At 38.6% G+C, this 27,332-nt stretch overlaps 3 protein-coding genes and 1 pseudogene across 3 annotated transcripts; 3 read left to right on the top strand and 1 right to left on the bottom strand.

The window, feature by feature from the left end:
- Positions 1-7,638: 7,638 nt before the first annotated feature.
- On the top strand, positions 7,639-9,112 carry LOC130998878 (late embryogenesis abundant protein 47-like). The gene is made up of 3 exons (XM_057924301.1): positions 7,639-7,884; positions 7,966-8,241; positions 8,542-9,112. The coding sequence occupies exons 1-3, from the start codon at positions 7,720-7,722 to the stop codon at positions 8,728-8,730; spliced, it is 630 nt and encodes a 209-aa protein (XP_057780284.1). The 5' UTR covers positions 7,639-7,719; the 3' UTR covers positions 8,731-9,112.
- Positions 9,113-9,408: 296 nt separating this feature from the next.
- Positions 9,409-19,354, bottom strand: LOC130998876 (serine/threonine-protein kinase EDR1-like; annotated as a pseudogene).
- A 668-nt stretch (positions 19,355-20,022) lies between these two features.
- On the top strand, positions 20,023-21,289 carry LOC130998877 (agamous-like MADS-box protein AGL82). Its single transcript, XM_057924299.1, has 2 exons — positions 20,023-20,255; positions 20,418-21,289. Exon 2 carries the CDS (start codon positions 20,428-20,430, stop codon positions 21,106-21,108), a length of 681 nt encoding a protein of 226 aa, XP_057780282.1. The 5' UTR covers positions 20,023-20,255; positions 20,418-20,427; the 3' UTR covers positions 21,109-21,289.
- A 910-nt stretch (positions 21,290-22,199) lies between these two features.
- Positions 22,200-25,884, top strand: LOC130998875 (uncharacterized). Its single transcript, XM_057924298.1, has 6 exons — positions 22,200-22,996; positions 23,743-23,845; positions 24,750-24,805; positions 25,051-25,215; positions 25,358-25,471; positions 25,553-25,884. Exons 1-6 carry the CDS (start codon positions 22,385-22,387, stop codon positions 25,643-25,645), a joined length of 1,143 nt encoding a protein of 380 aa, XP_057780281.1. The 5' UTR covers positions 22,200-22,384; the 3' UTR covers positions 25,646-25,884.
- The last annotated feature ends 1,448 nt before the right edge of the window (positions 25,885-27,332 follow it).

The raw sequence follows: 27,332 nt of genomic DNA, 5'->3' as shown, positions 1-27,332 counted from the left end.
GCTATGGCTCAAAATCTCACAGGTTTATTCAACGTCTAAAAGTCAAGGTTAAAATCACTCTAGAATTATGCAAATTAGTTCCAATTATGCTTAAATCATCAAAGAAAATCAAACTTCAAATTTTTTTCACAGAAATCATCATTGGCATCTTACCAGAAATCTAATGGAGCATTAATCAACTCAAAAACAAAACAAACACACATCACCAACCAAGCAGGATAAAACAATAAAGCCAACAAAAAGATAAAAGTGAGACACATTCTACTCTCATCCCTTCCCCCAAACTTATTACAGAACATAAGTTCGAAAATAAGTTTGGAGGGATGATGATATGTGTGTCACTACTTACAGAAAATTTATGCTCCATGGTGGTGGTATGAATAAGGCGCGAGTTCCCGCATCTTTCAAGCTCAACACTGCACTAATACCCCGAAACGAAGAAAACAAAGAAACAAAAAGAAACTTAACGAAAGGAAAATAAAACAAAAAAAAAACGGTTGGGTTACCTCCCAACAAGTGCTTAATTTAACGTCTAGAGCTCGACGATACCTCATGGCCTCAATGAACATCAAACGCAGCGGGCGTGACAGACCGCCTAACACGAACAGAGACAGAGGACTCATGCGCATCAGCTGCGTGAAAGATAATGCTTCCATTTGGCACATCTATCATAGCTCGCCCCGTAGCTAAGAATGATCGACCAAGAATCAACAGCGGATTTGCATCTTCAGGAATATCGAGGACCAAGAAATCCGTAAGGAAGACAAGCTTGTCAACCTTCACAAAGATGTCTTCAAGCTTTTCTCTCGGCTTCACTCTTGATCTAACCGCCATCTGAATCTCCATCGAGGTCGGCTTGAGATCTCCAATTCCCAACCGTTTGAAAATAAAGATGGGCATCACATTGACATTAGCCCCTAAATCACAAAGAGCCTCGGGAAAGAGCTCTCCTCCAATCTCGCACTCAATGGTGAAGCTACCCAGATCTTTCTTCTTTGAAAGTAGCTTCATTGGCAGCTCAGTGCACACAGCTTTCGCCTGCGGGATTTTCTCATCCTCATCCCCCATCTTCTTGGTGTGAACAATTGTTTTTTCTTCTTTCTCCTTGGGATCCTGCAATTTTGAGAGAGTTTGAGGCTGTGCACGCTGGTCCGATTCTTCAAGTAGTCTCTCTAGCTCATCCACTATACGTCTATGCTCTGTCTTCTCGGAATTGGCAACTTTTTTCTCATTCTTGCAATGAGAGATCTCCAGCTTGATTTCCTTGGCATCCACCTTTTTGCTCGGCTTCACATTACATTGCTCTTCAAGCACCTCCCTCTTCATCAGCCTACGGGGGAATGAAACCTTTGGGATGTATTCCCTAAGTGGAACAGGAGCCTTGTATGGTTCCTCACTTGGTTGTTCGTTCTCCTTGCTCATCCTCCTATCTTTTGGAGACAGAGTGCCATCGAAAATAGCATTGCATTGGCCCCTAGGATTGGCAGTAGTGTTGCTTGGAAATTGGCCCGGCTTGTCCTGCGCAGCTGCTTGGTTGGCCATCTGACCAACTTGATTCTCTAACATATGCACCTGTTTGGAAAGTGCTAAAAAATTACTTTCTATACTAGATATTTTATTCCCCACATTTGTCTCCATCCCAGTTATCTTCATCAACATCTGCTTCATCATGTCTTCCATGGAATCTTTCTTTGGTTCATTTATCACTCCCCCACTAGAAATAGAGAATTCTGGTGGAGGTTGCACAACATTGTTTGGGTTGCCATAGGATAGATTCGGATGCGGGCGTCCTCCTAGTTGGAACTGCTGCTGACCCGACTAATATTGCTGACCTCTGCTATACATTCCTGGTTGTCCTCGCTGGAAATTCCCATAGTTTCTACCATTAATAAAATTAATGTCTTCCATGCTCGATGGGTCTTTCACAGCTTGTTCAGGATGTCCAACAGTCAATCCACTGAACTTCTCATGCAACTCTGCCAGTTGTACAGAAATCGCTGCCTGTTGTGTAACCATTGCTGCTTGTTGTGTAACCATTGCTGCTATAGGATCAGAACTGGAAGCAGCTGCAACCTTTTTCAATTGCATTCTCTCTGATGGCCATCGGTAGCTCGTAGAAGCCATACTATCAATAATGCTCCATGCTTCAGAACTGCCTTTCTGGAGTAGAGAGCCACCTGCAGCTGTATCCATATGCATCCGTGTACGTTCCCCACAGGCATTGTAGAACATGATCACGAGCATGCCTTCATCAAATCCATGGCTCGAGCACTTTCTGAGCTTTTCCTGATACCGCTCCCAAGTATCCGATAGCTTTTCTTCCTCATACTGCTGAAACTGCACGATGTCCATCTTCAATTTCAAAGTAAGGTCAGGCGGATGAAACTTGCGTAGGAACGCATGAGCCAAATCCTCCCACACGGTATTCTCTCCCATCTGCAATGTATGATACCACGACTTCGCCTTATCCCGCAATGAGAAAGGGAAAAGACGAAGACGGATAATGTCATTAGGGTCTTCACTCGCATGTCCACCATATTGACTCTGTTGGACCATTGTGATCAAACTCATTTTCAGCTCAAAATTGTTAACATTAACTCGTGGGGGTTCATGGTATACATACTGCGGTATGAACGCCTCATTAATAGCGGGTTGCTTCTGAGCCTCTGCAGCCGCCTTTTCATCAAGTAGCTTTTGTATTTGATCTTGCAGAGCTCGAATTTGAATTTGCTCAGGGGTAGCCATCGTATCTGACTCAGCTTGATTCTTTTGCTTCTTGAGATTGCGCAAAGTAGCGTTGATTTCAGGATCAAACTCGAAAAGATGATTACCATGAGATCTTGTGTTCATGCGCAACCTACAGAATCACCACTTATAAATTTGAACAGAAAAAACGAAAATAAACAAAAACCTGAATTACTATAAAGTCCTATCGGAAATATTAAAGTAACTTCTAATCAGTCCCTGGCAACGGCGCCAAAAAAGTTAATTGCACCAAATATCACCAACTTTGCCCGAATTTCATTTTCCCCATAATTTTAAAAAAATCCATTTTGTTATCATAGATTGAATTAGTCGTTCATTTTTCCAACGATTTTTAGCTCCGGTGATCGGAAAGTTGACGTGGCACTGATGTGAATTTAAATTTACACATAATATTGATGTGGAATATATATTAATTTAAAATTACTCAAATAACAAAATCACACAAAAAAGACCCTAATATCAATTAGAAAAAAATCGCTCTCGCTGTCTTCTTCACCAAAATCTGCTTCACGCCACCCCTCTTCTCTCCATGCCGTGGCGTCGCCAGTCGCCGCCTTAACCGTTGCACGCAACCCCTCTTCTCTCCACGTCGTGGCGTCTCCAGTTGCCGCCCCAACCGCTGCACGCCACCCCTCTTCTCCACGCCGAGGCGTCGCCAGTCGCCGCCCCAACCGCTGCATGCCACCCCCTTCTCTCCACGCCGCGACGTCGCCAGTCGCCGCCCCAACCGCTGCACGCCACCCCTCTTCTCCACGCCGAGGCGTCGCCAGTCGCCGGCCCAACCGCTGCATGCCACCCCCTTCTCTCCACGCCGCGACGTCGCCAGTCGCCGCCCCAACCGCTGCACGCCACCCCTCTTCTCTACGACAAGACCACCGCGCCTTTGATCGAGAACCGCTCGAAGAAGAGAGCCAGGGTTTGAAATTGTATAAATATATACACACACCTTCTCTTTGGTTCTTTTTCTTTTTAAGTGAATTGAGTTCTGGAGGTTTCTCAATCCATTTCACTGTATAGATTTACATAAATTGCTTTATGTGATATACCTTTTTTTTTTGCTAACTTTGAAATACATAAGTAGAGCGTAGCGTTTGATACTCATGTGTGTGTGATTTTGGGAAGAATTTTAACAGGCTTTAAATTCTCAAATTTATTGGTGTGTTGTGAACAATAGTATGTATGTATGTAGAGGCTCACATTAAGTTAGTATTTCACGAATATAGCATATCTTTAAGTTGGTGTTCATATCTTTATGTTGGGATTGTTGTTTGTTGCTAAATATCATACTTCATTATCTAAGTTGTACTGATGGATATGTCTTATATCGTCCTTCCTTAAAGTTTTGTAATTTGTCATTGCAGTGACATGTTTGGAATGTACATGCATCATGGTGGTAAGTTTATGAAATTAGGAAAATCTGTTTGCTGCTATGTTGGGGGTGAGGTTGCTGTTTTATCAGGATTTGATCCTGACAAGTTTGGTTACTTAGACTTAGAGGATGAAGTCTTCAAGTTAGGGTATAAAAGTTGGGGTTCTTTGGAATTTAAGATACCTAAAACACATGATTTCCACCATATTATTGATGATAAAAATGTTATGTTTTTGATGCAATACTTGTCACCGCAATGTAAGTTCTTAGAGATCTATGTCAATGAGGGTAACAAGGAGGCGTATTTTGAGGAGGACGACATAGATGCACCGATGAAGGGGAATGAGAAAGCTCTTGAGAAGGTAGTTTAACTTTTAGCTAGCATTTAGAAGCTTAATTACCTAATAGTTGGTGTTGTGGTAGTTTATATGCATGCATGCATTTATTTGCATTTTGGTCGTTTTCCGCTATTTATTTTTGGAATGCGTTTTGCTATATCTTTATCTTCTAACCCATCTCAATTCTCAAGTAGCCGTTTATGATTACTTTTCTATTTTGTTGATCCTTTTGCAATAGACCTTATGGTATGTGTGCGATTATTATATTTGATTCACTGAATTAAAGGTTATGAAAAAAGTAACTGATTACTCTATACCTCACATTTTATGAATTAAATTTGAAATCTGCAAATTACAACTAGAAGTCTGAAATCTGTTACTAAGGCAGATTATGAGAAAATCTGAAATTCTGTTATGAAATCTCCTTGTACAGGGCTTGCAAAATGCAGTTAAGGAGCTGGCCCCATTTGCTGAGCACAGGAATTGTGCTCGGCATGTGTATTGCAATTGGAAAAAGTAATTCAAGGGTGCGACATTAAAGAATATCTTTTGGAGGGCAGTTAGAAGTACTTATAGAGAGGAGTTTGATGCAGCAGTTGAAAAGATGAGGCAAGAAAACCAAGCAGCATATGATGACTTCATGGAGAGAGATCACCACAGATTCTGCAAGGTATTTGTATCTACTCATTGTAATAGTGATATGGTGGATAATAATGTCAGTGAGACATTTAATGGTTATATTTTTAAGGCAAGGAAAAAGCACATTATTAACATGTTAGAATACATACGAGTTGCATTGAGAGAGAGACAATACAAGATTTTGGAGTCTGTTGAGAATATGAAAGTGGGGGATAAATTGTGTCCGAACATCAAGAAAAAACTAGAGAAAGCCAAATACGACTCTAGATTATGTTGTGCTCATCCTGGACTAGGTGGTAAATTTGAGGTCCAACATTTTGATGATAGATTCATAGTGACATTGGGGGATAAGTCATGCACTTGTAAACTCTGGGATATCACTGGGATTCCTTGTGTTCATGCTTTATCAGCTATTAATTTCATGAAAGAAGAAGCACATGCTTATGTTCATGAATGTTATAGCATTGATAAGTATTTGAGAGCATATAAATATGGGATGGAACCCATAAATGGTGAGAAGATGTGGCCTAAAGTTGTGGGATTGCCAGTCAAGCCACCTGAGGTTTGAGTTATTCCAGGAAGGCCAAAGAAAAAAAGGAAAAGGGATAGAGATGAGATTGAGGGGATGAAGTTAGGTGTGAGAATGACATGTCGGAAGTGCTTCCAAGTAGGCCACAATGCAAGGAGTTGCAAGAATGAAGCGGTAAAGAAGCCACAAAAGGTTCCTGTAAGTGATCTACTTTTTATAATATTACAAACACAACAACATCTTTATTTCTTAACTAATAATATCCACTCACTTATTCATATGAATTTATATAGGGAAAGAGAGGGAGACCGAGAAAAAATCCAATCACTTCTTCATCCGAAAGAACAGAAGCAACAAGGTCAGCTGCAACAGTTGGTGGATCTTCATCATCCACAACTCAGATTAGGAAGGAGAGATCACTAGCTAGAAGTGGAGTTGGTGTACTACAAAGTGAAGTAACTGGAAACATATATTTGCATGTGAGTACTATACAATGCTTTGGTTGAATAAGATCTTGAACTACTTTGAACATATTCCTTAATTGTTTGTTTTGTTTTAGGGATTTCATGTGGGTGATGCAAATAGTGTGAACTTTGTGCCGCCTAGACAAAGGGGTAGACCAAGAGGTGGAGGACCTAGAGGTGCTGGAAGGTCTGAAAATACAAGTGATCGAGCATCAACCACAAAAGAGTTACCAACTCAAGAAAGCCAAGTGAAGTAGTTGTGGAAGTAATGTTATTGGAGAAACTAATGTAATTAACGCTTGGATGAAATTTTTGATTGAGCTACTGATAAGTCTTTTTGATTGAGCTATTTTGTAAACTCTAATATCAAGGCTTTGATGATATTTTATTGCTTTTGGATGATTGCTCTTGTATAATTTTACTTTGAAGAAAGGATTTATGGGATTCTGGGTGCGTGGATGAGTGAAGAATGAAAAAAAAAAATACTTAGTAAGGTAGAGAGGAATTAGGGGAAGAATGAAAAAAAAAATGAAAAATTATGGGAAAAATGAAATTCGGGCAAAGTTCGTGATATTTGGTGTAATAAAAAAACTCAATTTTTTCTATCTCCGGGTGGAACGTGTGTGGCGTGTGTCGGCGAGCCACATCAGCGCCACGTCATCTCCAATCTGAGGGAAGCAAAAAATCGTGGGAAAAATGAACGACTAATTCAATCTGTGATAAAAAAATGGAATTTTTTAAAATTATGGGAAAAATGAAATTCGGGCAAAGTTAGTGATAGTTTATGCACTTAACCGATATATATATATATATTTGTTTATTTATTTAAATATTATTTTATTTTGATGTTTATCGTGCATCGCACGAGTTGACGTACTAGTACTTTATATAAAAATATTTAATGCTGTTGAGGAAATCTAGTGAAGGTTATATAAGCAAAAGACCTTGCATTTTCTAGTGAGTTTGACAAATAAGAATATTTATTTTTCAAAAGGATATGTATTGAAAACCCAATTTAGAACATTGCAACATATATACATAATCAACAAATTATCTACAAAATATAATAATTTTATATTTACATGTTGATTCATGATATATTTGGAGCACAATCCCCAAACAAGCCCAAATCAAAACAAAATTACAGTATGATAATTTGCACTGTCAATCTTAATTTGGAGAGGAACATGCAATAAAATAATTTAAAAAATGATTGTGACCATACAATCTCATGTAATGAAAGAACAGAAAAAATTATAAGTCTAACTTCGAATTTATCTAGTGGAAAGAGAGCTATATGTATTTAATTTCCACGAAAAAGTTAGTGATTTAAGGAAAAAAATTGTAGCTAGCTAGTTCCATTCTATTCTATTCTTCCCAAGACCAAGTCCCAAGATTATTGATTTCCATAGAATTTTTGGGCCCCACACTCTCTCCTTCATTTCCCACCAAAAACAACTAAAATGGCTATTCATAGTTGGCTGTTTTCCTACCTCAAACAAACAGCCTATATAACCAACTTGTACATGCACCCATGCAATGTTTATATATATGTACATATCCACAAATATAGATCTCTTCAAATTTTGAACAATCAAAATCAAACTTGAAAATATGAGCCAAGAACAACCAGTGAAACATGTTCAAGATACAATTAGGGAATTGAATGCTCAAGAAGCAGCCAGCCATGTACAAGCACAAAACACCTCAGGCTCCTCCACTCCTACCAACCCTCATAGTAATGCCGTCGCTAGCCAGAAGGAACCCGTCGGCGTTCAGGTATATATATTTAGGTTGTATTTTTTATTTTATTTTTCCTTGAATTTTTGTATATAAAATTATAAATGTTTGTTGATGAAGGGGATCAAGGAGATCCAATCAAGCCCACTAGGGTCACGGACAGAGCAGCGAGGGGAAATCACCATCGGTGAAGCACTCGAAGCTACTGCTCTCACGGCGGGCCATCGGCCCGTCGACTATAGCGACGCCGCCGCTATACAGGCCGCCGAGGTCAGGGCAACTGGCCGTACCAATATCGTGCCCGGCGGCGTTGCGGCCGCGGCTCAATCCGCCGCCACTCGCAACGCTCGATTGCCTAGAGATGAGGACAAAACCAAGCTTGGAGAAATTCTTTCGGTCCGTCTCAATCTCGTGTTTCGCTGCATGAATCTGACGACGGAATGATGATTCACCTCATCGGATTCGTAGGTGAAATGATGTCATTTTATTGAGAGAGGTGGAAAAAAAATTCACCTAAGAATCCGGCAAGATGACTCATCATCCCGTCAACGGATTTCATATAACAGGACATTTTATTGAAAAACGCTAAAATTAAGTTTAGGAATTTTGAATAGAGAAGTCAAGTTAAAGACATTTTTTTGCTTAAAGTTAGGGACGTAAAACAAGCTATTCGTACTAAATATAGTGCATATGTAGGATGCGAGTTCAAAACTACCATCGGACAAGCCGGTGACGCGCAGAGACGCGGAGGGAGTGATCGGCGCTGAGCTGAGGAACGATCCCAACCTTTGCACCCGGCCGGGTGGCGTAGCGGCCTCAGTCGCCGCGGCGGCGAGGCTTAACCAGACTAATGCTTCTCATAATAATCAAAACAAAACTAACTAAACAAAACCTCAAATTTTACCCTTTTGCTTTGATTTTCGGTCATATATATATATATACACTAACTCATTTTGTTGTCGTTTGTTCAACTTAGAAATAAACTCTAAATTTCCCAGGCCATCATTTACAAACTGCTCAAATAATTGGTGGCCCACGAATGCAACAAAGATCTTAGATTTATTTAAGGAATTGTATCTATACATATACTATACTTTTAATTTGGCTTATTTGATATATATAGTATATATGCATGCCATCCTTGGCTTGTTCTTCTTCCATTGTTCATCACTGTTTTGAAGTTTGTATAATCGAACATCTTTTCTATGTAATGACTAAGTGATTGTATTTATTATGTATAGTTGAATAAGAAATTATTTGTCTTCTATTTTGTATTGTCAACATAATTAGCCACACATTTTGTTACAACATTTTGTATAAACGAAATGCAAATTTGGAGAGGGTAAATGGGTAAAATAGTAATTTTGAAAGTAACGAAACATGTTCTAAATTGGGCCAAATCTTGAAACAAAAAATTAGTAAAGTAATTTTTCTGAATCTGAATAATTTCAAGGAAAAATAATCGTGAAATCAATTAAGTTTGAGTAATTTTTTTTGGATTTGCACATCAGCTTAAGATAGTGAAGTGTATGACTCAGAAATTATAAGACCGCAAGCACCAAATATTGAAGAAAATATATTAAACGAGAACAAAATGACCAATATATACATTACAAGTGAAGTTAGGCCTTTTGGGAAAAAGACTAATGTTTTTTGTTTTGTTTTGTTTTTTTTTGGAGGGCCAAAAAGACTTATGTTTGACTATACAAGAATGCAGTACAGTTGACACAATTCATAGATTTACAGATCAAAATCCCATTCACTTCAATAGGGAAACATCATTTTGCTATACTTTTCACACTTGCAGAAATGAAAGAAGTCTCAAGGTGTAGAATTTACTGGGATCTCTTGTGGCAGAGATGAAGTTGATTGCTCTACATGTGAAGAAACCATGAGCCGCTGCAAAGGCTTTAGCGCCACACACAGCTGGTCGAAAGAGGGTCGCAAATTTGGATCCCTGGCATCAGGCCGGGTGGAAAATTAGTACGTGAACAAGGATTAAGCGATAAACATAATGAAAGATTCACACGTACGTCTGCCAACATTCCCATATAATCCTTCCAACCCGAGGATCGACATCTTTTGGGATATCAAGACGGCGGTTCTGGAAACCGACTGCACCTACAACTTGCATAGGGTTCATTCCGCTCCAAGGCAATTTGAGTGTTGCAAGTTCCCATAGAATAATACCGAAGCTATATACGTCACACCTGTCAGAATTCACAACGTGATTCAAGATTTTGCTTCTAGGGCCATTAGGCCACAAAAGCCACATATTTAATGATGATTAGTGCAGGTACTTTTTCAAACTTGTCAAAAGCTTTTCCAAAATCATTCCAAGATGAATTTAAACATTTCATTGGACGAAAGGGGAATAGAACCAGACGACACCAAAGCAGCAGCATAGGAATTCACATATTGGATATGATTGCAAAGGTAGAAAGGCTATATAAGCACACTTACTTTTCATTTGAAGGCTCATTTCGAAGAACTTCTGGAGCCATCCACTCGGGCTTCCCCCCAAAAAAGTCAATAAATACATAAACAGAAAAATGTTAAATAAAGAACAACAAATATCACATATTTACGTTGATTGCTGAAAAAGGCATAATTAGTTCTGCAGTAGCTAAAATGAACTCACCGTCCCTGCAGTAGACTTAGAAGACAAAAATGTATTATGCTTCAAGCGTGACAGTCCGAAATCACCCACCTGCATCACATTTGATAGACAACTAAAACTCAGGCACTAAAATAGCTAAATATCTATCCATACCTTTACGTTTGTAACAAAAAATAGTAGACATAAATTCATGACCTTAACTGAATTCATAAAACTCGAGATGAGTTTATGGTATACCTTCACATTCCAGTTATTATCCACTAAGAGATTGGGAGATTTTAAATCGCGGTGGACAATTGTCGGCATGCTTGTGTGTAAGCAGTTCATGCCTTTAGCCTACAATATGACCTCCAAACATTTGTATTAATAAAAATAGGAAAACTACGTGAGAAACATATCCAAGTTCGACATCCATACCACATCCAGGGCCATTTTAATTCTCATCTTTTCATCAATTTGACAATGAGGGCGGTGAATGATCCGGTACAAGCTTCCACTGGAAAACAAACAATGACATAGGAACGACTGAGGTCCACTGAAATGATTACAAGAATACATGATCCTTAATGGATAAATGCTTAAGCATAACTACATGCCGAATTAAGTAAATAAGGAGGGAAAACTTACTTGAAGATGACATCAAGCAAGTCAATTACAAGATGTCTAAGACCACTCAGTAAATATACAAGCTTCTTTAAAAGACTAATGAATAGGAAAAAACAACTACAGTTGTGAAGTAACATACCGAGGCAGAAATTCAGTTATGATGGAAAGGTTTGGTGGGCGAGTTACTGCCCCCATAAAAAGAACTATGTTTGGATGGCGTAACCTACGCATTATCCGTACCTGGAATAAGAAGAAGTGATTAATCTCTCTTTGAGGAAAAAATAAATTAAAATACCAAAGCCACATTTTCTGAAGTAATATAGCACACGATTGTTATTACACAGAGTTCTAAGCAGAAACTCAGAGGACAGCAGCAAACAGAAAGGTGACTTGGTAACATAACCAATTGTTAACTCTATGGAAGTTTACCATGTCCTTTCATGTCAAACCATTGAGGAATAAGACATGCACGGGCAAATGCAATATTGCCAATCATGATGTTGAAATTGTTGTAGACTCAATATAACTCAGTAATTAGTTACACCTAGATACAAGATAATTTTGAGGTCTTCTAGATTTTCTTCACAACTTTTTATGGTTATTGTGGGGGGTGTAAAATTGAAGTTTACAGGCAAGGAAAGCAGGTCCTTACTTCTCTCTTGAACTCGTCCAATGCAGCACCTGAGAAATCCTGGTCAAGAAACTTCTTCACAGCAACTTCCTATTAACCAAACAATTCAGAGTTAGGGTTCAATATGTTTAAAAAATGACATGACCGTGTTGTTCGAGTAAAATAAAAGGACATGTCATCAATTTGAAACTTCAAACCAAATTAAGCATGGCAGTATATCTACCAACCAGAAAACTATTAATAAAAGTATCAAAATGGATGGATGCATAAATTCCACCCAGCTATACCCACACTATTAGAGAGACCTATAAATGCCAAAGTGTGGTTTTACAAAACAGTGGAGCATATTGCTCTTCACTTATCTCAACAGGGGCCATGTATTTACAATGCTTAATCAGGTCTTAACAAGCAAGGGTTATTTATCATGCAAATAAGGTAACAGTGTTGCTATGCCCTTAAAAACCTGTTCGGTTCTTATCAGATCTAAATGGGGATATGACTCCAATATGTTCTTAATAATTGGAAAAGTTCAAAATGATATAGAACACTTACAGTGCCATTCCAATCAGCATGGTAGACCTCTCCATAGGAACCTGGAGAAGGTAGTACAATGTGAATAGAAAAAAATTGTAAATACGAGAGAAATTATGAAGGACACCTACAGAACTTAACAGATAATAAAGCAACACAAAAAAGAGAAGACAAATGTAGCCAGTACTTAAGCATGAAGATAGTGATTACAGTTTATTACAGTTTCAGGATGTGCAACAACAGGTCAGATCATGAGAACAAAGAAAGATTTCAAGACATTTAAAACTAAAGAATGTTTCAGCAGATAAAAAGCGATAACAAAAGCCGGTAACTATAATACCTAGTCCAATCCTTTCACCAAGGACAAGATCTTCCCAGACGATTTCACATTCACCAACATCATCAATCTCTGTATCAGCATAATTACCACCAAGATTGAGTAAATGGCTAGCACCTTCATTTCCCGTCATTTTCATATTTCCCATGCTTAACCTGTCGGGCATATTTTTCTTGTCCTCATGCAACCTGGTGATGACATTCCCATTGTCTTCTAGTTTAGGTTCTTTCTTCTTAATGATTTCCGAATCCCCCTTCAGATATGTTTCACTATTATTCAACATGAAATCTTTCCCCGGAGGCAATTGACCATGTCCACTTTCACCAGATGGTAACGTAAAGTTTTTATTATATGAACCGTCACGTCTATCTGTAGAATTATTAATAGGTTTTTCAGGAAATTTAGAGGCTTTGGCTGGTGGTTTTGAACTTCCGGAAACGACTGATGGCGCATTCCCTTTATTAGATACTGTATTGTTCTTCCCAAATGATCCCTCTAGAAAACCAGATTCGTTTTCCTTAGGGACCTCATTCCACGCATGACGATTTTTCCACATCAAAGGTGAAGGAGGGCGGCCAGTGATAATATTATTCTTTGAAAATTGCATTTTTCCAGCTTCATTTGGAAGATCATTCTGTACCACAGTTTTGCCAGAACCTTTTATTTGGAAGGGATTAAGATCAGCAAAAAGATTTTTTGGGTCTTCAGTAGTTTTTGGGCTGTATGGAACAACATTTACATTTATCCTGGCCCCATCACTTGCTAAATTGGGTCCACGCCCCCCTTTATATAATGAACTTCCGATTCCCTGTGATGCACCATTGCCCTGATTAGCAGAAGGCACATTGTCATGAAGTCCAGGAAGTCCCTACTCCATCATTAGCACTAGCATCTGACAGAAGTGCTTCTGGCTTCCAAGATGTAGCACCGAAAGGTAAATTATATCCACCCAAAGAATGACCAGGCTGAGCTGATGAAACTCTGGGGTCTGCACTGGGAAGCCTACTTGGCTGTGTACTGTACGGCTTCAAAGGAGTATCCCTTCCACTAAGAGCATCGGCAGGAATTAGTGTCCCAGGAGCTCCCATGAGATCAACCAAGCACTCACTGCACCAGAGAAATGATTTACTTCAAGTGATACGGAACAAGAAAGTATAGGATAATTGACATAAAGTATGCAGAGCACATCAGCATGTCTAGGAGAGTAGTAAGTGGCTAAAACAAATTCCATGAAATGAGATGGTAAAAGCTATTCCAGGCGAGCTTCAAGAAGGATATCTAACTATAATTGTGGTTCTTTAGCAGACAATTAAGAGTAGAAATTTCTTTAACAGAGAAGTAACTGAAGAAACTACAAATAATCCAGGTGACTTTCCCGTAACATGAGCATAATTAATTCCATGTCTTGGCACTTCAATGACTCCAACTCAGCCACAAAATTAATATCAGCATCATAGGCACCACAACAATCTCATCATCCTGACTTGATCTACGGTCTACCCAAAGGAAATATAATCATTATTTCTCCACTCTTAGGAAATCGAGAAAAAAGTCGAGCATCAAACAGAATCTCAAGTCAATCTTTCCTCACTGGGAAGGATTTCAGTTTCTAAATAGATAAATCAATGGGAACACCAAGGTGCACGCCCACAGCAACAACACACATTCAACTTCCTGTTACTCGAGCATTATAATTCAAAAAGGAAGCAGCCCCCAGGAGTGAGTACATAAGATTCCAACCTCAAACTTATTCCAAGGAAGTGTGGTATATAAGACTATGAAATAAAGTAAGTATCATATTCCCAGAAACAAGAATTCAACCCATCTAAACATAGTTAACACTTACAGAGGTTAAACTGGCTGTGCCCCGATGAGCTGGCCCAAGTAACCTGAGACTTCTAGGGTTAGTTTCATAATTGTCTCAGCCCATTTAAAGTGAACAGAACAGTTCAGACAGGAACTTGTTAAGAACTTCCAGGAAACCATAGATTAGCTAGCCGGCTAGCCCGTTATCACAGTACACGATTCAACTTAACTGATTACAAGGTTTTAGTGATACATTAAGGGCTCGTTTGGTTAGCGGTATGGGATAAAGTGTGATATGTTTAACTGGAATGTCTTTTACTATATATCATATTAATATCATGTTTGGTATTAAAATATCTGTGAATTACAATATGTTGTTTGGTATGAGGTATTAAGATTATATTAAGTTAATAATAGTTATAATTAAGATTTGTATTACGTATACCACCTCCGTAGGTGGTATACAGAATCCCTCAAATCAGTATAATATTTTTCGGGCTTTTAATTTATAAAGGGCCGCATGTTTCGTATTACTTCTTGCCAAACAAGATATTAGAGAGTCATAGGTATATTATACACCCTAATCACCCGTACCAAACGAGCCATAAGGTTAATTCTCAAATGTCTTCAATAATAGTATTATACGAATAGATTCTTACTAGTTGTTTGGTATTTTTTATGTTCTTTGCTTGATTTATATAGATTAACCTTTTAAATTTGAAACTTAATTATTTTGATATTTAAATGTTTTAAATTTATAAACTGAAGGGAGAAAACTACAATGATGCTTTCATCACACACTAATCTTAAATATGCAATTTGACTTGTTTGATTCATAGTCCAATAGTGGCCCATTTAGCTACAACACCACAGGGTTAGGTTCACAATTTTCCTAAACCATTTTGACTGAACAGATTAACCTGGAGCCTGTTTAGGCCCAACGAGTAAGGGCTGGGTCTTTCTAAATTAAAAGAAAGAGAATGGGCACACCACAATTTTTTCAAGATTTTCTGACTTGAGAAACACGAAGAGGCATCTACAGCCACAGGTTCACTATATACAATTTGGTTTCAGTTATTTAAATTATCACAACAAATGTTTCTCTGTTCCATATAATGCTCTTCAACATAAACAATGGAAGACAAGATTTATCTCATCCAATCAGGTTTTGAACAAAAGAACCATTATCTGAAATAAAGTTATATTTGGTCTCTTACCTATCATCCTGTAGCTTTATAACATTAACAGCATCATCCTCAACACCAGTGTAATGACTACCCTTCACTAATCTGCAAGGTATTCCAACACTATCAGCTAACGCCTGCATCCAAAAAAATAAATAAATAATGGAACAGCTCAAATGCAGCATAATCTGATATCAGTTAATAGCATAATAAAGGGCCTTGAGCACTTCCAACAAGAACAAAGAATCCATTATTTGAGAGGAAAAGAAACCTAATCTGCCATAGCTAAATCCAGGACAAAAAGGTTCCCAGTCAAACTCTGGAAGAAAGGAAATCCTTTTGCTAATTCCCACACTTACAACCCAAGTTGTTACAACTGGGATGCATTGACAATGATTGTTCCACATTTTGTTACAAGGGAATCCCAAACAGCCAGACTTCATGGTACTCGCTTGCGTCATGGATCACATTTTCACTGAATGTGGGAAAGACTATAGGTTTCAAAGAAAGTATCTGGCAGTTCAAATTAAGGTTGGTCTGCTCCAGTTAGTAGTTAATTAAGATTTATAGCCTACCTTTGACTTCCCCACGAAGGCTTATCATGTCCTTATCTAGAAAATGTTCGGTGAGATTTGTGTTTAAACCTCCAGCTTCGGAAAATCCCCATCCAGTCAAATATAAAAACAGCCTCAAGTACAATCTTGCAACTCCACACATTATAACTCTCTTGCTGAGACCTTGGTGAAGCCATATGGGAATACAAAACTATAACTGCCTGACAGATGAATAGAAAAATGATTCCTTAGAAAAGATACTATCAAGTAAAGGTATCCTTGATAAAAGCTGTAATTGTTCTAGAAAGAAAAGGATGTGGCTTTTCAGTGTCAACCTTTAATGTTTTCCCGACAAAAATGCCTCAAGGGAGCCAGTATATGACCTTGTGTTAGAACCTTTGGCCTGGCAGTTCCTCCATCACATGCCTCTATAAATCTCTCGTATCTTCACCAGCATTTTCTGTTCCTAGATCCCGCAAACCCCAAGCAAGTAGTCCTGTCACCAAACTACTTTGGCACATCATTTTCACCTCAAATCTGACATCTTGATTACTCAGTCCTGAGTGATATCCTTATTTGTTCTAAGAGCAGGCATTTCATTTAAGAATTCTAGAACAATATGTTGGGGGTTAAATGTTCATAGCTTCTTGATGTTGAGTCATTTTAGACAAATTCTAAGGTTTCACACTCCTGCCTTTCTGAAGCAATACTTCTCCTTTAGGCTTTAACACCAGAGTTAAAAAATTCTAAACCATGAATCAGTGTTTAAGTTCACCTACAAAGAAGGAAAGGAAAACCCTTCTTTTTAAGGCTAAAAAAAGCACCTAGAGGATTTTTCTTAAATAATCAACAATACTTCATCTACCTATGCAATGGGTATGCACCACATGTCACTTATGACTTATGTACTGCCAGGAGGTTTACTTGTCATGATATGCACAAAACAGAGAATAAAAGAGTAAAATAATACCCCCTCAAAATAAAATAAAAAAGAGTAAAATAATACTCAAGAAATTCATCTTGCCTTGAAAAGCAATGCTCGGTGCCGCGAAAGGCCAACTCTTAAGGATCCAATAGGCAGCACACTGGTGTGGAGAGATGTTCTCAACTTCATACTTCTTTCAATCCATTTAGCCAAGATGATATTCGCATCACGTACAGGACCACCTAGGTGCTCTGTAACAAGTTCAGCCAGTCTCTGTATGAGCAGTGTGATTTCAGATGTAGGGCAGTCTAATACAATGCAGTGTGCTATCTGCATCAGCTCCTCCAGAGCAGGGTCTATTTTTCTGTTTACTATGACAACCTCATAATCAGAGGCCCCAGTATCGCTTTCAAGATCTGTAAGAGAAGGCATGTTCCCTCGAGATGCTGGATCAGAAGATAGATTATATACATCATAGAACCCATCCACCACTCTCTCCTCAAAGTCGAGGACACCAAAATTCTGTCAAGGAGATGAAACAAACAAAAGTTGACATCACAAAAATGAAGTTCAGTTTGCCAAACATACTACAGATTATGAAACAAAGCAATTGAACATCTATAGGATCTGGGCAAAGACCTTGTATTAGCCAATGATGTGCTCCAAGTTGAGGCCGACAAACCTTATTCAAAGCATAAATTGTCACTTGGCATTACTAAGATTGCACTTATTGTTCGAAGAATGTTATATTGCTAGCATTTCCACATATTAATCTATTCAAAAAATTCTTTTTGTTGAAGCTGTCCCTCGTATCTGCATATGCAGATATTTATTGAACATCTTATTATGGCACGGAAGACCAGATTTTCTAAAAGAAAGATATATTCATCAACAAATGGGAAGAGAACACACAAGCACACCAAGTTTTTGGCATACCAAAACACCTTAAGCTACAACGCAAGTTGCCACGACTTGGGAACTAAAATTGTTCAAAAGTTATTTGCTTACGGGTTAGCTATAGTTTCTATCCTGACCTTCCAGAGTTTTTTCAAATCTATCCTGACCTTCACAAAATATTAATTTTGTACCTGACCTTTTAGAATATTTTCAAATCCATCCCTGGACTTGATGCCAGATTGGTGACATGGCATGCCGAAGAAGTACTAGGAAACAGTAATTTTGAAAGTTTTTTGGAAGAGAATTTGCGCATAAGCTTTTGGCATGCCATATCACCAATTTGGAGCCGGAAATTTACTTCGGGGATAGATTTGAAAATATTTTAAAGGTCAAGTATAAAACTGATATATTTGTAAAGGTCGGGATAAAAACTAACCCTTTGCTTACTACATCTTCTATTCACAGGCATCAATTAGGGCTGAGAAAATTTAGAAACTAAGTAGCCTAGAAAAATTATACTATTACTACAATTAACCTCTTCCAACCCACTGCATCAAAACAAAAAAACAAACAAAAATAACCACCTTAAACAGTATACACTAATACGAAGCTAATCTGTATACATGCAGCATGATGAAAAATCATCCACAAAGAAGGAAAATTAAGAACAACGAAGCACAAATTGAGCAAATATGCCCCCAACTGAAAGCAAAAACTGGTCAATTATTAAATTAGATTAACATGATGATTAAACGCTTCAATGCTCAAAATGTTCTCCATCCGGATTATCAAATTCGCCACATATTTTCAAGAGCGCAATCAACTAATTAGGGTCAACAACAAGTAAACCGAACTAACCCAGTAGCGGCGGGACAACAAATCCTGCGGCGGCCTCGCCGTTATCCGCGCTGCGGATCGGCGCTTTGTCCGGGTCAATCAGAGCCGAGTCCGGGCCAGACGACGACACGCTCAGAGCTAGCGCCAATTGGACCTGGTACTCCTCCTCGGAGGCGTAATAATCCTGCTGCGCGTGGTGCTGCACGCTATTGTTACCCTCGCTGGCAGCACCGCCACTACTGTGAGCGGCTGAGACAGCGGTGGTTGAAGCGGGCGACGGGAGAAGAGGAGGCAGTGCGATTATCGGCGCAGGGCGGAGACTGAGGCGGCGGCGGCGGCTGTTGAGGGGTCTCGTTGGAACGATTGGGGTGGTGATGAAGCTTCTTGAAAATGTGTTTCATCTCTTCTCTCTCTCTCTCTAAGCTGCTTGTGAATTGATAAGAAAAATTAGACCTTTCTTTCTTTCGTGTGTAGCGATGGACTGTAAATGAATGGTAGACTTTGTCAAAAGAGGAAGAAGAAATAAATTATGCGCTAATTTTAAATTAGGGATAAACCCCCAAAGCTTTTCTTTCCTTAAAATGGGAGATTTCACATCTAAACCTCTCTCTCTCTCTATATGGAAATTTATTACTTTTTGAGTTTTCGAAATGTAATTTCCCCACAATTAATTCAGAAATATCTTGGAAACTTGTTCTTAAAGCAAACATATTTGATGAGATATCTAGAATTTTCAATGTTTATTCATGAGTGCGAATTTGTAATTTTTTTAATAGTTTCTCTTAATAGTATAATTTAAAATCATATCTCCAAGCCCAAATTTTGATACTCCTATTATTCTGTTTATTTTTTAAAAAATGTTTTTTAAAATGCGTGTCTAAAAGTCATTCTATCGAAATTTATTAATTAATTTACTTTTATTAAGAAAACTTTCGGTAAACTAAAAAGGGCTACCCATCACCAAAATGAAGAAAAAAGTCGTTTGAAAGCCAAAAAACTTCATGCAATATTTTCTATGAACTCTATTGAAAAATGCAAGCTTAATAACGATTGACTAATAGTCATTCGTTTTTAAAACAAAATTTGATAAATTAATAAACTCTTTAAAGTAATAAAAAAATTATTTCAATTAAAACCAATTCAACAAATTAGCAATTTAAATAAAATAATAAATATATATTCATAAAAATATATAGGTTCCGTTAGATTTTTGTTTTTTTTTTTTTGAAAAAAAGAAAGAAGGAGATTTCCTTTTTCACCTCGTGCGAAAATCCCAACGTTCCGATCTTGTGCTTATTTATAGTACTCCTACTCCCGCGACGTATCAAATAATCACCCCGCGATCTATTGCTCCGTGCCCTACCAGATTCTACCCCCTCTTTTAACTGCTTCCTCAGCCACAACGCCGCCGCTGAACAAGCGGCGCCACCGCTGCTGCTCTTAATTTGATGATCCACTGCCGCCATTCAAGATTTCATATCGGTATGTATTGCTGTGTTGTTCTATTCCTAATCACCGTTGATCGCTTTCTTTATAAACTCAATTGAAAATAGGTGTTTGCATAATTTATTTTCTTCAATTGAAAAGGGAGAAATATGGCATTACCGTGATCGTTCGTTCATCTTCTTCTCCCTCAATTCGCAGGCAGATAATCATGGGGCGCGCGAAGCTGAAGATGGAACTAATTGAGAAGGAGAATTTGAGAATCCAAACACTGAAGAAGAGAAAGGAAGGTTTAGCGAAGAAGCTCCACCAACTGACCACTCTCTGCGACGTCTCCGCCTGCATGATCGTCTACGATCCGGCAACCGATTCGTCTTCAATCTGGCCGCGGGATTCCGACGCGCAGATCCGGCACCTCGTCGAGGGGTACAAGTCGAAGAGCAAGGATCTGCAGGGAGGCGTGAGGTCGTACGGGCTGGGCGATTTCTTCAAGGAGCGGCAGAAGCAAATCGAGGGGGATCTCCTCAAACTGCGGAAGAAGAATCTGGAGGCCAAGTATCCGGCCTGGGATGATTGCTTGTGCTTCATGGATGAATCTCAATTGAGGGGATTGGCGGCGTCGCTGCGCGTCAAGGCGGACATTGTGCGCTCCAGGATTCACTATTTGAAGCGGGAAGCTTCAAATTCTGCTGCTGCTGCTGCTGCTTTCGCCCCGCAGCCCAACTACTACTACGCGCCGCCGCCGCCTCTGCCGGCGCTGCTTCCCAACTACTACTACGCGCCGCAGCCGCTGCCACCTCTGCCGGCGGCGCAGCCCTACACCGGCTGCTCTTCGATCGATCAGAATCTCAACTACTACTACTACTGCTCTGATCAGAATGTGGATTGGTGATGCTGCTGCTTCTGAATTCCCCAATATTTTTTAATTTTTTAATCTTTGGAACATTTTGATTGAGGTTATTTAACAGTTTTTTTAAGAGCCAAATTAACAGTTTCTTGTTGATGAGAGTATGTCAGTTTGTGAATATTGGAGAAGACGATTGCACTATTTCTATATAATGAAGTATCTATAACTGTCTGTCTATTTTCTTGTGCTAATTCAATTGTCATTCAAATTTTAATTTTTCATACAAACTTTAAAAAATATGGTGATAATTACTAAACTTTTATCATATTCAAATTTTCCATACAATTTTAAAAAATAATGTAAAAACTTTAAAAGTGGTGCGGTAATTCTGAATTTTTATTAAATTCATTCTGATTTTGCCATATCAAATTCATTAAAAAGTAGCGCGGTAATTATCGAACTATTGATCTAATTTAATTTTTCTATCAATCTAGATTCCGATCAAAATTACTACTAACATAGCTAGCTGAATAATATTCTCCTCCGTCCCAAATGAAATGTCCTATTTTCCTTTTTGGGCTGTCCCAAACGAAATATCTTGTTTCCTTTTTTGGCAATACACACTCTCTCTATACTTACTATTTAAATAATTTCCAACAACTTACTTTATCTACTTTATACACATTTCTTAATTCTCCGTGCCGAAAAGAAATAGGACATTTCATTAGGGACAGAGGGAGTACTATAATTTTCAAATTTGGAATAGTGGTTGGATTATGACATAACATGAATGAATCAAATTAAACTAATAATTCGATAATTACTGCACCACCTTTTAAAGTTAGTACGCAAAAATCACAATATGATGAAAATTGAAAATTGTGTAATTAGTCATACAGAATCAAAATGTAATAAAAGTTGAAGTATTCTATAATTAGTAATTACCACATAACTTTTAAAATTTTGTATGCAAAATCAATATAATGAAAGTTTAATAATTACCGGCGTTACCTACTAAAATTTGGATGTAAAATTAAATTAGTGAAAATTCGATATTTTATAGGGTAATTAATCTTTTTTTTTAACCATAGATACTGAATTTTAAAAGAGAAATAATGTTGACGATGATGAGACCCACCCAGACAGTCGGTGGGGTCCCAATTAGGTAGTTTCATGGAGTATTTGGGTTGCTGCTGATTTCCCACCATAATTTTATCTGGTTTCAATTGCGCCCCTTGGCTTCAATCAATCAACTCTACACTTATCATCGCCATTCCCTCTCTATCTCCACCAATTACTGTTTCATTAATTCGCATCACCCATGGCCTCCGCCCCCACCATTTTCTTGCAAGAACCCAGCTTTAAATGGAAATACTCTCCCCAATTGCCCACCCAAAACCACCTGCCCCACAATCACCTCAAGTTCCGCAAAAATTTGAAAAAACTCAGCATCAATTGCTTCTTCACCGCCGATCGACGCGTTGGCAAGATTGCCTTGGGGAAATTGGAAATCAAGCAAAACCCAGCTGAAATCGTGGCCGAAACAATCGCGAATATGCTCAAGGCGCTGCGGAAACCCGCGGCGGCTGCTGTGGTCGTGGGGCTGCTGCTGATGTACGATCCCAATTCGGCGCTGGCGGCCTCCGGGGGGCGGATGGGCGGGAGGTCGTTCTCGTCGCGGTCGGCGGCGCCGTCGCAGAGCTACAGCACGCCGCGGATGGGGGCGGGCTCCGGATTCTCGTTTTCGGCGCCGTATTACGCGCCGTCGCCGTTTGGTGGGGTTTATGTGGGCCCCGCCGTCGGTGTCGGCTCCAGCTTTTCCCTTATTATGATCGCGTTTGTTGCATTCGTTTTGGTGTCTGGTTTCTTGTCTGAGGGTTCTCAGGGAAGTGTGCTCACTGCTACTGACAAAACTACTGTGCTCAAGCTGCAGGTATATATAAATCATTTGTTTGATTTATTATTAGGTTTGTGTTTTCTATGATGTTTCTGTGCTGGTTTTGTGCCTGTCTACTGTTCTTTGTTCTGGTTGTAGCTCGAAGTATGATGCGTGATTTCGGTTTTGTCGAATGATTGAGGGGGTGTGGATCGTGAGATGGTGTTTTCATAGGGATTATAGTGTCTGAAAGTGGAATGTTGTGTTTGATCACATATAGCCATGGGGTTTCCTGTGATTTGGATAACTGATAAGTGGTTGTATAGTTAGTTTGCGTGAGAAATTGTTGTTTTGTTTTAATACCTAATCTTTATGATATTTGGCTGCCTTTTCTGGAAAAGAAGTAGATTGATTGCTCACAGCCCATTGATGCTATTCATTGTGTAGTGAATTAGCAAAATAACTGCCAGTCGTCTTTGATTTCTATATAAATAGTTTCAGAAAATTAGCCATACCACAATTTTCACCTCAGAGTAGCAACCAATTGAGTTGGAATAGTGTGAGCTTAAGTGCTTGTGATTGCTTTTTGAATTATGCTTTTGGCTGTCAACTTATGTCCTAGACACTTCAAATGAGTGAGTCTTTTATAAGGTTCAATATTACCTTTTCCTGCCATAGTACAATTTGAAAGAAACACTGCTGATAAAAACCTTTTTCGAATAAGAACAACTGTTTTCTTGTCTTATACTTTCTTGATTCATGTAGTTTCGTTACAACTTTGTATCCCTATGTCTATGTTCAAGGTCGGACTATTGGGCTTAGGAAGATCGCTCCAGAAGGATCTGAACCGGATTGCCGAAATTGCAGATACATCCACTTCCGAAGGTCTACACTATGTGTTGACAGGTAAGAGTTTGATGTGAAGAGTACTCCCACAGTCACGAGCCGAAACTAAATTGAATATGATATGATCCCTCTCTACATTGCATTTCTTTTGCCTACTTTCTTGAAGGCAAACATAAAAACAAAAAAGATGTGAAGGTACAAAATATTTTAGACCTCCCACTAAGATTTTAATAGGCGGTAATACTCTTAATTAAACCCAACTCGTGAACATTGTAATACTCATTCTAGAAAATGGAACAAGCATGAATTAAGGCTCTCACACGTCAAGCATAGTTTTTAGAGTCTTAATAACAGATTACCTATTTTTCTTTGACAACTTAAGGAGATGTTATGAAAGTAAAATTTCATCACAATGAGGAACATTTCATGTTGGCAGCAACCTATCTAAGTGTTATCCGAACTGTCGGATGAGCTGAGAGTAACCAGCTTCATTAGAGAGGTCCAGTCCAGCTTCATTAGAGAGTAACCAGCTGAGAGTAACCTACTGGAACATTTCATCCAGTAACGGGGATAATGTTAGCCAGGTTCATTAGAGAGGTCCATGCAAGATTAGTGCATAGTTGGTTTGTCAGGTTCGGTCTCAATACTGTAAGCCTTCTGTGATTACTAAGCCGGGCCTCCACAAATATAATGGTATAAATCAGTGGGAGAGCTTTATGACCATGACAATCTCTTAATAAAGTGGGAGTTACCACGCTTGTTGGTTGCTCCAATGCTATAATACTCTCTCAGATTCTTTCATTTGTTTTCTCCTTATTTGTCACTTCTCGTAACATGTATGAGACCACATTCTACATTTGCAAATTCTCATTTTATTTTTTCATATTTCATATCTACCTACTTTCTTTGGGGATGGAGGAAGGGCAACAATTTCTGTGGCTAATAATCTATTTTTTTGATGCAGAGACAGTACTAGCTTTGCTTCGGCATCCTGATTATTGCATCTCTGGCTATTCATCAGTAAGTCACAAAATGTTGCCTCCTTGTTTTATTAATCTGAGTGAGTATTCTTTATTAACAAGGGATCTTCAAAGTTACATGGTACACAATATTATATTCATCTCTACGCCTTTTTCATATTTTGATATTCCAATGCTATCTATCCAAACATAAGTTTTGTTAAGTGAATCAGATCCTCAGATGCGAGATCCCTTTTCGATATATAATTTTATAGGACTCTTTTAAGTTGGCCTCCTAAAACACAGGTTGATGTAAAGAGAAGCATGGAAGAAGGGGAAAAAAAATTCAACCAATTATCTATTGAAGAACGCGGCAAGTTTGACGAGGAGACACTTGTTAATGTCAACAACATTAAAAGGCAAAGCTCGACGGTCCTGAGAGCAGGTGGATTTAGCAATGAGTACATAGTTGTAAGTACTCGCTTACTTGGTTTAGCTGATATGTTATCGGCTTTATGTGTGAAGCTACACGCACACTTCTGTACACATAGTTTTCACTGTTTCGTGGCCCTTTCGTCTTAGCTACTTATGCATAAGATTGGAAACATTTCAGATCACAATCTTGGTGGCTGCTGAAGGAGATCACAAGCTGCCGTCTATTAACAACAGCAAAGACTTGAAAGAAGCTCTGCAAAAGCTGGCATCTATACCATCAAGTAGAACAATGGTAAGAAATAAAAAGTCCTTTCTTCCAAACTGCAACTTATGCTTACTTCCCTTTTGTCTGTCTAACTTGGCCTCCGACCAGGCTGTCGAGGTCCTTTGGACCCCTCAAAATGAAGACGACACTCTATCAGAGCGAGAGCTACTGGAAGACTACCCATTGTTGCGGCCTCTGTAAACTATCCTTCATCTTCTACCTCGATAGAGAGAGTCTCGTATGGAGCTCGAGCAAGGTGTAAAAGTTCAAATGTGTATATATTACTCGAAGCGGCTTCTTGTAGCATTTGCGCCTCGAATGTTTTGCTTTAGTTCTTAGATATCTCACACAAATTCATAAGATTGTTGCATATCATCGACTGTGTACTATCTTCTTGCTAAAGTTGGATTAAGTTAAATCCAAATGAGATAATTTTTTTACTGCATGGCAACACGGTAAAAATATCTCAAGAGACAGAGAAATACGTGGGATGAATACTATGGGAAAAAGATGTATAATTTGATCACTTAATTCAATTCTTATAGTATCAATTTTTTCATTGTTTTTGTGTATCAATTTTATCATAATGTATTCTGAAAAACAATGTAACTGGGAAAATGAGAAATATGAGCAAAACAAAATTACTAAAATATTCCTAATTTGTAACTATTTTTCTAATGTATGAATATGCATGCGAATCATCAAGTTCATCTTAGAACATCTCCAATGCTCGAGTTTTCGCCTTGGATCGATCCGGATTTTCGGCTGCACCGCGCGCTGGAGAACCGCGGCGGTGCGACGCTGGTACGTTGCTGTGACTCTGGACGATTTGGGGGGGGGGGGGGGGGGCGGGCATGGGCATGCGCTAGAGAGTTGCAGGGGAAATGAGGGAAAGAGAAGGTGGGGGGGGGGGGGGTGTCGGGTGGGGAAGAAAGAAGAAAAAATGGGAAGGAAAGGGGGGTAGGTAGGGGTTTTAATTTTTTTTTAATTTTTGTTCTTTTTTCTTTTAAAAATCCTAGTAATTTTTAATTTTTTTTGAGTTTTCACCTAATTTTTAATTTTGTAATATTAGGATTTTTAATTTTTTTGTAATATTTAAATTATGTATTTTTTTAATTATTAAAATTGTGTACTAATTTTTATTTTTAATACAATGTTTAATTTTAATTTCAATGAAAATTAAATATTTTAGCATAAAAGTGTTGAAATTGAAATTTTGGTGAAAGTGGAGATTTTAACACAAAGATAAGAAGTATGCATTGAAGGGGAAGGTGCTTAAGATGGAGACCACCGTTTAAGACACAATGGGAGATGCTCTTAGTACAGTCACGATTCACAACGCTTGACCAAATTATGAAGGAATATAAATTGAGATGGTTTTCATTAACACGAACGCAAAACTCAGCAAAGAAGTTTAGATAACTGACAAAACTCAACGAAAAACAAGAGAAATTCCATAGGTCAAAATTTCCGAATTTAACTGAGAAAGCACAAGAATCCACTATCCACTTGAGATGATACAAGCAAATAAACGAGAATGTTGAATCAAGCCTTGAGTCTGCCAAAGAGCTTGGCTTTCTCCTCCGATGTCTGGAAGCGGCCGTGACCAAATTTGGAGGACGTATCAATGAACTTGAGCTTGATATCCTCCAAAGCAACCCTAGAAGTCTGTTTCAACAGCGACTGCCTCAAAGTTACGACACGCTTCTTTGGCCCGACACAGCCACCTTTTATCAATAGATAGTCATCCTTAACCACCCCATAGTGAGGGAAACCACCCATCAGCGTGATGTCCTATTCAGTCCTACAAAACATTTGCAATAAATAAGAATTCAATCCGTAGATATCAACACCAAGACCACGAGGAGTAAATAGAAAATGGCTCGGT

Source organism: Salvia miltiorrhiza, chromosome 8, assembly GCF_028751815.1.
Source record: "Salvia miltiorrhiza cultivar Shanhuang (shh) chromosome 8, IMPLAD_Smil_shh, whole genome shotgun sequence".
Lineage (NCBI taxonomy): Eukaryota > Viridiplantae > Streptophyta > Magnoliopsida > Lamiales > Lamiaceae > Salvia > Salvia miltiorrhiza.
The sequence above is the reverse complement of the archived record's forward strand: the minus strand, read 5'-3'. Positions and strand labels throughout refer to the sequence as shown.

What these genes read in the sequence shown, in the direction of transcription:
- LOC130998878 (XM_057924301.1), top strand. Translation starts at nt 7,720, where the DNA reads ATGAGCCAAGAACAACCAGTGAAACATGTTCAAGATACAATTAGGGAA. An exon ending in AGGAACCCGTCGGCGTTCAG is followed by an intron (nt 7,885 to 7,965) that starts GTATATATATTT and finishes TTGTTGATGAAG; the next exon opens with GGGATCAAGGAGATCCAATC. An exon ending in AGCTTGGAGAAATTCTTTCG is followed by an intron (nt 8,242 to 8,541) that starts GTCCGTCTCAAT and finishes GTGCATATGTAG; the next exon opens with GATGCGAGTTCAAAACTACC.
- LOC130998877 (XM_057924299.1), top strand. Translation starts at nt 20,428, where the DNA reads ATGGGGCGCGCGAAGCTGAAGATGGAACTAATTGAGAAGGAGAATTTG.
- LOC130998875 (XM_057924298.1), top strand. Translation starts at nt 22,385, where the DNA reads ATGGCCTCCGCCCCCACCATTTTCTTGCAAGAACCCAGCTTTAAATGG. An exon ending in TCTACACTATGTGTTGACAG is followed by an intron (nt 23,846 to 24,749) that starts GTAAGAGTTTGA and finishes TTTTTGATGCAG; the next exon opens with AGACAGTACTAGCTTTGCTT. An exon ending in TTAGCAATGAGTACATAGTT is followed by an intron (nt 25,216 to 25,357) that starts GTAAGTACTCGC and finishes GAAACATTTCAG; the next exon opens with ATCACAATCTTGGTGGCTGC.